This window comes from Notothenia coriiceps, unplaced genomic scaffold, assembly GCF_000735185.1.
Source record: "Notothenia coriiceps isolate Sejong01 unplaced genomic scaffold, NC01 NC01_scaffold00021923, whole genome shotgun sequence".
Lineage (NCBI taxonomy): Eukaryota > Metazoa > Chordata > Actinopteri > Perciformes > Nototheniidae > Notothenia > Notothenia coriiceps.
Window position 1 is genome coordinate 1 of NW_011354624.1, and position 9,369 is coordinate 9,369.

Below are 9,369 nucleotides of genomic sequence, written 5' to 3' on the forward strand. Positions count from 1 at the left end.
TGTTAGAGTTTTACTCGCTACAGGGTGTACTTTGAGGGTTTGTGACTCTGCAGACCGTTTACATGCAGAGAAACCTTCATAACACACAAGGGGACGGGTCAGAACCAGAAAAGCATATGATGGGACCTCTAATATCGTTACAAAGTAAAAATGTTGCAATTGCTGTTTCTCATAAAATATGGAGACTGTAGTTATTCTTTGCATAAGTGATGCAGCAGTAAATCCCAGGTCTAAAAAAACACTATCACTGACAACATTAGTGGGCTATACATTGATTACAGAGTAACTTTGACACAAAATGTGCTGCAATGTAATCATATTGGACAGTTATATGCCAATGTACGTCCACAAACGATTAAAACAATTGCTGCCCTTAATCTCAGACCCAACAACATTGGAAAACACCAAAGATCCCCTTTAACAACTGGGTAATACATGGATTTAAATTAAAATATCATTTTCTGTAAAAACTGCATATGACGTTTTGGTAGGATGTCACACAAGATTTCGGGATTTATTTCCAATAAAAAAAAGGACCTTTAACGAATCACGAGTTCCTCTGTAGTCCTCCTGTAGGTAGCACTGTAAAAGCTGCACACTCTGGTGCTCATCAAGACACTGCAAAAATGATAAACAAATAGCAAATAAATGCACCACCAAATGACGACAGTGAATCACATCATTTACGTAACAGAATTGTTTCTTACCAATAGTTTACTGATCCTCAGACCAAAATCCTTCAATGGTTGTGCAACGTCTTTGTCCTCCTTCACTTTCCCAGCAGAGGACGAGCTAGAACAAGAGATGATGATAACTATCCTTTCTGTTGTTACGAAGTGTTGATTTTATGTAAGGATCAAAAAGAATTACAACATACCTGGGTGGCTTGTAATAACATAGACCTTGATGCAGTCTGTCCCAGTGTCTGTCGAGCTCTGCCTCTATCTGAGCCTGTCAAACATTTCATGATAAGCATAAAATCGCTTCTCATTTTATGTACCGTCGTTTATTACAAATGCAAAAATCGAAGTGCTGACAGGAGCATTTGAAACCTCCTCAAGACAATACTTTAATTGTTTTAACTGTTTGGTAGAAGAACACTCTTGAATATATACTGTACAGTGGAAGGTTTGGCAAAAAATACATACCGGCTCTCGCAATGCAGATCTTCCCAGCAATATGGTATGTAATTCTCGACTGCTCCTAAGAGAAAAATGATTATATATTTTAGTAAATACATTAATGTATATTACAAAAAGGCAAGGCAAGCTTATTTATATAGCACCTTTCAAGACAAGGCAATTCAAAATGCTTTACAAAAAGGAAAGAAGGAAAAAGGTGTGTTCCGCCTTAATAAGGGCAACGACACATGTATTTGTATGTATTCATCAACATGTCCATACATTTGTAAACTGTAGTGACATAGGTGGGTTGAAAAGGACTTGAAAGGTAGGTGTTTCAAAACAGATGGTCAGATTATATTTGTTTTAATACTGCACAGCTGTTCCACTTCTATTCATATATACTGTATATTTGTTCACAGTAATTTGTTGATATACTTTTCATATTTCCTTTAATGTGTAGTTACATTTCACAACTTCAGATTTGTACTTTATATTTCACTAACTGTGTTAATGTATCACCAGTATACAGCAAAGCTGAAAACCTACTTGACAATAAACTATAATCTGATTCTGATGTCATAAAACTGGTGTTAATATAGTTTATTGTTAGAATCACCAAATATGTAATCAAGGTAGATAGATATATATATAGATGGATACTTTATTCATCTTAAATTGGGAAATGTTTGGGAAATTATCACAGGAGCAGCGTTGTCAAGCATTACACACCATTTAAAATGTTTAGTAAGATACAAATATAATAAAATAAAAAAGTAACATTAGCAAATGTGTACATATTCACAGTAGGAAAATAAATTTATCTCTAGATTACTAAATAATACCCAATATATACATCAGTATTTGATCTGTCAAGTATTCAAATTAGGTACTTGACAGATCAAAGTATTTTATCCGATATCAGAATCCGATAAAAAAAATAGCTTCAACAGTATAAATAGTGTAGAAATCTAACAATTGACATTATACATTGAATATTGTCCTATTTTACTATCACATTAGTCATTGTCCTGTCTATGCAAACACTAACGTTGTTAGCCTCTTTCCTTTTGTCATAACTATTCCTTTTAACCGTAACATAGAAACTTGAGTCTGCTGCTCAAATTAAACTTTATTTATTAGAGTTTATGGTTTAAGAGTGAACTTCCCAGACATGCTGTTGTTGTCATGCGGCTGACACACGCTGAAAAGCCATTCAAATGTTCAACTGCTAGCACATGCTAAGCTAAGTTAGCATGGCGCTAACAACTCAAAAGGAACACACCGAAAAATATAAATTCCACCAACAATATGGTTTGTTAAACGGACATATTCTGTAGAATTTTTTTCTCGCTGGGACGTTTTTATAAACTATTTAAACAATAACGCAGACGTTAGCTAAAGTTGGCTGCTAACTGCCTACCTGACGCTCATCTCGGATTCCGCCATCTTCACTCCTGACCTGCGATTGGTTGTTGTGCTGGGTCGTCATTACGGTCGTCACCAACTCCTTCTTCGATAATATTTCTGGAGTTACCAGAATACACACACTGCCATCTTGTGGAGAGAAATAATATTGAAGTACGACGATTTCCAAACGCATCATTAAATTCTCTTAAATTAACACATTTAACACAAATTATAAGACATCGTTTCTCCTAAATTAAGAAAAAAGTAGGTTAATACTTAGAGGCTCCTCTAAAACCTTTATTAGAACATGGGAACACTTTCAGGACGTGCATGACTCCTTACCGGATCCAATCGTTCTTATTATACATCCATGGATCCATGGATGAATTAAGAATACAATGGGATTCCTGGGTGCGATAGTACAGCAGTGAGTGCTTCATTTTTGGCTTAATTGAGTGTTCGTGCATGTGTTATTCACGTATTTTACTGAACTGAATTATAATATCAATAAAAACTTACAAAAAACACCATATACAGGGAAAGTAGGTAGGTAGGTGCTGTACCATCAAGTAAAGACAAGGGGAATACATAACAAAAGTGAGCATTTAAGCTAATTCAAATGTGCGATAAAACCAATAAATCAAAAACAAGGTTATATTTTGAATATAGAAATGAATACTCGAAGGCACAAGAAAGATCATGGTAAATAATAATAATCATAATCATAATCATAATAATAACAATAGGTAATCATATTTTTTAAATACAGAAATAAAACAATAAAAGCACAAGAAACCTGTAAAACCTGTAGAATTCAGGTATAAAACACATTTTATTAAAAACTATATATTTTTGATGGATACAATTCACTGTATGCGCTTTCTTAAAATCACAATATTCAAACAATTGATTTAATAAAATAAACACACATTAAAAACAAAGCAAACCAGGCCTTTAAGAGATATTTTTACGGCTGCATCACGTGACCCGGCTGTCAAATATGGCCCCTTCCTTCTGCGTTTGAGAGCAGACAGCTGACAAAGGAAATACATCTGGTAAAAGGACGGCACCGGCTCGTGTAACCACGCTCCTTCGTCCAGATATCCCTCCACCTATGAGGTACGTATGCTCGTCTTCGTGAACGTTGGTTTTATTTCCCGCCCTGCAGCGGTGGTTGTAAACGCCTCTGTGTCGTTCTGATAACTCGGCTGTTTTTCTCTGAGCGAGGTTGCAGCATCCTTGGCTCGCCGAGTGGACGAGTTTCTCCCTTTGCTGAGGGCTAGCGCGGCTTTATTAGCATGGATGTTACGAATGACTGGAGGATATTTCAGTGTGTCCGTCTTATGTGCTGTTTACAAGACCTTCATAGATGATTTAGCCCCAGTTGGAAGACCATTCAACGTATGGACGGGTGTTTGACCTGGTTAGTGGGCCCCTGGGCCAGAGCCCTGCTTAAATGTAATGTTATTGCCTGGGCACAAGTCAGAATGAGACGCAAAACTACGAAAATTATCATAACAATACACAAAACAACCAGAAAAAGACAGTATACAACCAGAAATAAACGCAAAATGACCACAAAGAGACATACAATAACCAAATTAGCAAGTTTGCAACCATTACAACAAATACAGCTTAGAAAGACCATGCCTTTCTCATGGGGCCTCATTCATACCATGTGTGTGCATTTCACACTGTCTGGTTGAATGTTCAGTGTGGCCATAGTTCATGGCAGAAAGCAGAAAAAGCAGGGGCAAGGTTCACTTTCAGGATAGGATGACTCATGAAGAAACGGATCATAAAAGGATAGTTGGTGAAGAATTTCAATTTGTAGTTTCAAATTCAGATGAAACCAATAGCTACTGTCCTGTTTATTACACATTATTATAGTAATTATTATAATATTTATTATTATTACTGGCTCCTATATCTTAGACAACTCAACTACTGTAATAAATCTGTAAATAACTGTGCGATATATACGTATATATATACTTCCACTTTACTACTGTTACCTGGCTGCTATCACACTACTTTATACCTTCTACAAAAGAATACTGTTACTGGTACTTTTTGTTGTCCATCCATGGATGTGTATTTTTGAAAATTGTATTTTGTGTTATTTCTATTTGTTTCTTTAATATTTTATGCATGCCTCTTAATTATACTTTTTTATAATGCTTTACTTTCCCTATAACAATGTAAGCCCCCCCTCTGTGAGAAAAATAAAGGTATTCTGGTTCTGATTATTATTATGATATGAATAAGAAAAGAAATCAGACATGAATTGTTTACGTCACCAGATGTGCCGTATCGTACATCCTGTACCAATAATTGGAACCTCACTGATTTATATTTCCCCCCCTTTTCTATCCTTAGCAAATGAAAAATAGCTGCCATATGATGTGTCAGCGAGAGGAAGTGACCGAAGAAGGCCTTCAATGTTGCAGACCATCTGTTCCAGACCCTCCCTCCCTCCCTCTCTCCTCTCCTCCTCCCCCTGCAGCCATGCAGATCAACCCGGCGTACGTGGAGTCTGCCGTGGTTCTGGCCATGGTGCTGTGCGTCCACACGGCCGTGTGGAACCAGCACTCCTGGTGCATCGTGGCCCTCTTCATCCAGGCGTTCTACGTGCAGCACAAATGGGACCGTCTTCTCCGAGCGGGAGGCGCCGTGTTCCAGTTTCGCCCCTCGGCAAACAGCGGCATCGTGCCGGCCTCCATGGTGATGCCTCTGCTTGGCCTGGTGCTGAAGGAAAAGTGCTCTGCCTCTGGGAACGTCTACTTTGAACGCTTCTCCATGGTGGTTACCATTACTGGGATGATGCTCGCTCTGTTTCTGTCCCTGATCGCACTGGGAATCACCAGACCAGTACCCACAAACACATGCGTGATCGCGGGTATGGCAGGAAGTGCCATCCTCTACACCACCAAACAGACGCTGACCGTTTCAGAGGTCATCGAGGTCTTGGAGGTGCTTCTGATCTTCGTTTATCTCAGCCTGATAGTGCTTTACCTCCTGCCTCGCAGCTTCACCCCCGGCGAGGCGCTCCTTATCGTCGGGGGAATCAGTTTGATCGTCAACCAGCTCATCAAGCGCTCCCTGAACCTTGCAGAGGTCAAAGGTGATCCTGTGAACTACTTCCTGCCAGTTATTGTTGTAGGCTCGCTGCTGCTGGGGGTTTTCTTCGCCCTGCTCTTCTGCTTCATGGAGTCGGAAACCTGGGTGTCGTCACTTTTCTTCCACATGATGACCGCCGTCCTGGGTCTGGGGATCCTCATGCCGTGGCTCTCCTTGTTCATCGGCAGGCATCCGCTCATGTGGCTGCTGGACTTTGTGACTTTGAACGACAGAAGGCTGTGTCTGCTCGGGTACTGGCTCTTTCTGGTTGCCGTGGCCACTTGCGTTGTGCTGCACCAGAACTACCAGCGCCAATCCGGGTCCAAGAAACACCAGGCCTCGACGATTGTGCGGAAGTACTTCCATCTCATCGTGGTGGCTACGTATGTTCCTGGGCTGATCTACGACAGGCAGCTGCTCCATGTGGCGTCTGTGGGCTGCTTGGCGGTTTTCTTGTTCCTGGAGTACGTGCGTTATTTCCGGATCATGCCGTTTGGTCAGCTCCTCAGGCAGCTCCTCACTTTGTTCCTCGATGAGCGGGACTCGGGGCCTCTTATCCTGACCCATGTTTACCTGCTGATAGGCATGTCTCTACCCTTATGGTTGTTCCCGGGACCCTGTGCTCCACATGGGGTCCTCCCCGGGGCAGGAGGCCTGGTGCCTTACGCCGGGGTTTTGGCCGTCGGGGTGGGGGACACGGTGGCGTCTATTTTCGGGAGCACCATGGGAGAGATCCGTTGGCCCGGCACTAAGAAAACCATGGAGGGAACTGCGACGTCTATTTTTGCCCAGATTATCGCCGTGGCCATGTTCCTTATCTTCGACGGGAGCATCAATCTGAACTCCACCTACTCCTGGATCGTGGGCTCCATCTCTCTGGTGGCCATGCTGGAAGCCTACACCTCTCAAATAGACAACCTCCTCCTCCCCCTCTACCTCTTCATCCTGCTGCAGCTTTGATGGGAGAGATGAGAAACAAAAACAGACTCTTCCTGCTCTCCTCAGCTCTTTCCAGGGGGAGAAAGGAAGATGATTTGGGGGGCGGGAAAGTTTGAGTAATTTGGAAAAATATAAATTTAGTAACAGAAATCCCTTTGTCAGTTGACTGATCAGCACAAGACAAGAAAGGTAACAGACTGACAGCCGGATAAATGTAATGTCAACAAACAAAGGGGGCACAAAATAATTCAATAGTAAAGAGCTGATAGGAAAATGAGAAACGTTTTAGCGATCCATTTTTAATCAGTTGCTCCTGTCTTTATGATTTAAGGACCAGTACAAATCTTTCTGAAGTTCTAAAAAAAAACTATATTTATCAGTGAAACAGCTGGAAAAAAAGGTTCTGTGGCGAAACATTTCCACAGATAAGGAACAAGAACCGTCAATTTTTTTGTACCCGTCCTTTTTTGTATCTGTTCCATGGGAGAAAAGCATTTGGATCAGACGAAGAGAATGAATAACGAGATACATTGTGTTCTCACTTTCCTATCAGGTCTCCCGTGACATTAGAATCTGCGGCCCTCAGATCACAAGTCATTTCTATACCAGTTACTTTAAGGAATAAGACGAGCATCGCAGAATACATGACACCAAACCTCCTGAATTATGCAACAGGGGATTAGCAAAGTGGAAAAAATGTCCTTAAACACTTCTGGACGGTATAGATGCTGCTAGCGGCACATTACGAATCACCAATGATCAATATCTTGTTCCCCTTTTGCTAATGGATACCTTTGTATTGCCTTTGAAGAACATTATTTAAAGTTAGCGTAGTCTTTTTCTTAATGTTATTTTGTCTCTCCGACGGCAATATGAAGGAATACTGCTGAGAGTATTTGCCTTAAGAAGTATATTTTCTATCACACATTATGTAGATGAACGCATGGCAGTCCCTCTCTTTATAAGGGCTGATTTATACTTCATCTACTTTGCTCTAGCATGACACTAATGTGATATCGGTAACATGTACACAGGTATTCTGCAGTATGGTTCTCTTTGAGGTTTGATGGGACCCATTTAAAGGTACACTTAATATAAATATTTCCTCTGAGGATACTGAGCCTTCATAAACCTTGCATATTGTCGGAGTTTGTAGATGTGCTTTGGTCAAAAATGATGTACAAAGACCTTTTTCTTTTTATTAACTTTCATTATGCTTTACATACATATCCTCGTCAGGTTTAATCTCATCGTTTTGGATGAGGATGCTTCAGATTATAACCTGAAACATGTTTTCAGCATGAATTCATTAACAGCCTTATGGTATTTGATCATCTGTAAGAGTTATTTGGTGTTTTTTTTATTTATTAGCATGATACTACTGTTGTTTTTACCATCATCCTTACATTTTTTTTATGTAATATTGCATGTTGAGTGCATCACAAAGGTACATACAATTGTTATGCCTCCTATTTTAGTACACACAGAAAAGAGTCTGTGTGACTGATGGTGAACACACACACACACACACACACACACACACGCCTTTTGGTTTCACAGTTTAATTTTAAAATGGACAAAAAAGGTTTGAATGTTGTGATTGATAATCCAGTCAAAAATACATTTTTTTTTTCATTTCATCTTAACATGAACATACTTGAAAATAGCAATGCTTACTGTTGTCTGCAAAATAAAATAAAAATGAATCTACTGTCTTGTTTTGACACACATTTGACTGTTTGATTTGCTGAATAAAAGTAGACCTAAATGTCAGCTGTTAGAAACGTTATCTCAAATTCATTTGTACAAAAACGTCCTATTTTAAAAAGGTGTTGTGAGTCACCATTGATTCAGTAGTGACTTTGCCTGAAAGCAGCCTTCATGTACTGTAGCTTCAGAAAAAATGGCTCTTATCTGTGGTTCAGAGAGTTCATATGTGTTGGTGCCTCCTTCAGGTCTGTCCATGAACTGCAGCCCAACATGTCATAACTTAGTGTAGAGCTGCGGGAACGGGAGCTCTTCAGTGGGCTGCAGCCTTTGAAGACACAAACAGATGGAAGCATGACAACTGGAGAAATTTCAGACTTAGTGAGAAGAACACAACCTTCCTCCTCTTATCATTCAAACGTTTCATTTAGAAGCATTTGCAAGGGCACTCTGAAATGTTGATTGAAATTATATGAATTAAACTGTTAAAGTACTTTTGTATCTGCTATATGTGATTTGGGTCCACTTCAACATTTCAATTGTTTCTTCCTTGGCTACTACTAAACTCTTCTACAAAGTTTTATAAACATAAATCCTGTCCGTAATCCTTTTAACAAACATAACACCGACAAAATGAGCTCCTTTGCAAACACACCCTTAACACAGGCAGCCGTGTCTTTTCTTGGGCTAGCCAAACGGTAGTGAAAATAATGTACAGAAACGCATCTTTTAACCATTTTCTTTGACATTATTATTTTGAAATGTATAATACTATTATTATGAATTGGAAACGTCAAAAGGTATAAAAAAGATGTGGAGAATTGATAAGACAAGAAAATCCCACTGCAATTACAAAATGGATGTTTAAAAGTACAGTTGCAAGAAAAAGTATGTGAACCCTTTGGAATTACCTGGATTTCTGCATAAATTGGTCATAAAATAGAGGAACCCTCTGCTCTCCAGAAAAAACATTGCTGCACGTTTGAAGTTTGCGAAAGAGCACCTGGATGTTCCACAGCACTACTGGCAAAATATTCTGTGGACAGATGAAACCAAAGTTGAGTTGTTTGGT

The 9,369-nt window shown here is 39.7% G+C and overlaps 2 protein-coding genes across 2 annotated transcripts; one reads left to right on the forward strand and one right to left on the reverse strand.

Moving 5' to 3' along the window:
• Positions 1-495: 495 nt before the first annotated feature.
• Positions 496-2,626, reverse strand: LOC104953534 (nucleoporin NUP188 homolog). Its single transcript, XM_010780480.1, has 5 exons — positions 2,545-2,626; positions 1,149-1,203; positions 878-951; positions 708-792; positions 496-618 (listed from the first exon to the last, which is right to left on the reverse strand). Exons 1-5 carry the CDS (start codon positions 2,568-2,570, stop codon positions 496-498), a joined length of 363 nt encoding a protein of 120 aa, XP_010778782.1. The 5' UTR covers positions 2,571-2,626.
• Positions 2,627-3,532: 906 nt separating this feature from the next.
• On the forward strand, positions 3,533-8,320 carry dolk (dolichol kinase). The gene is made up of 2 exons (XM_010780479.1): positions 3,533-3,650; positions 4,911-8,320. The coding sequence occupies exon 2, from the start codon at positions 4,914-4,916 to the stop codon at positions 6,609-6,611; it is 1,698 nt and encodes a 565-aa protein (XP_010778781.1). The 5' UTR covers positions 3,533-3,650; positions 4,911-4,913; the 3' UTR covers positions 6,612-8,320.
• The last annotated feature ends 1,049 nt before the right edge of the window (positions 8,321-9,369 follow it).

Coding starts and splice junctions, on each gene's coding strand:
- LOC104953534 (XM_010780480.1), bottom strand. CDS start 2,570: ATGGCGGAATCCGAGATGAGCGTCAG. Junction 1,204..2,544: donor GAATCCGAGATGAGCGTCAG/GTAGGCAGTTAG, acceptor TTTTTCTCTTAG/GAGCAGTCGAGAATTACATA. Junction 952..1,148: donor GATCTGCATTGCGAGAGCCG/GTATGTATTTTT, acceptor AATGTTTGACAG/GCTCAGATAGAGGCAGAGCT.
- dolk (XM_010780479.1), top strand. CDS start 4,914: ATGAAAAATAGCTGCCATATGATGTGTCAGCGAGAGGAAGTGACCGAA.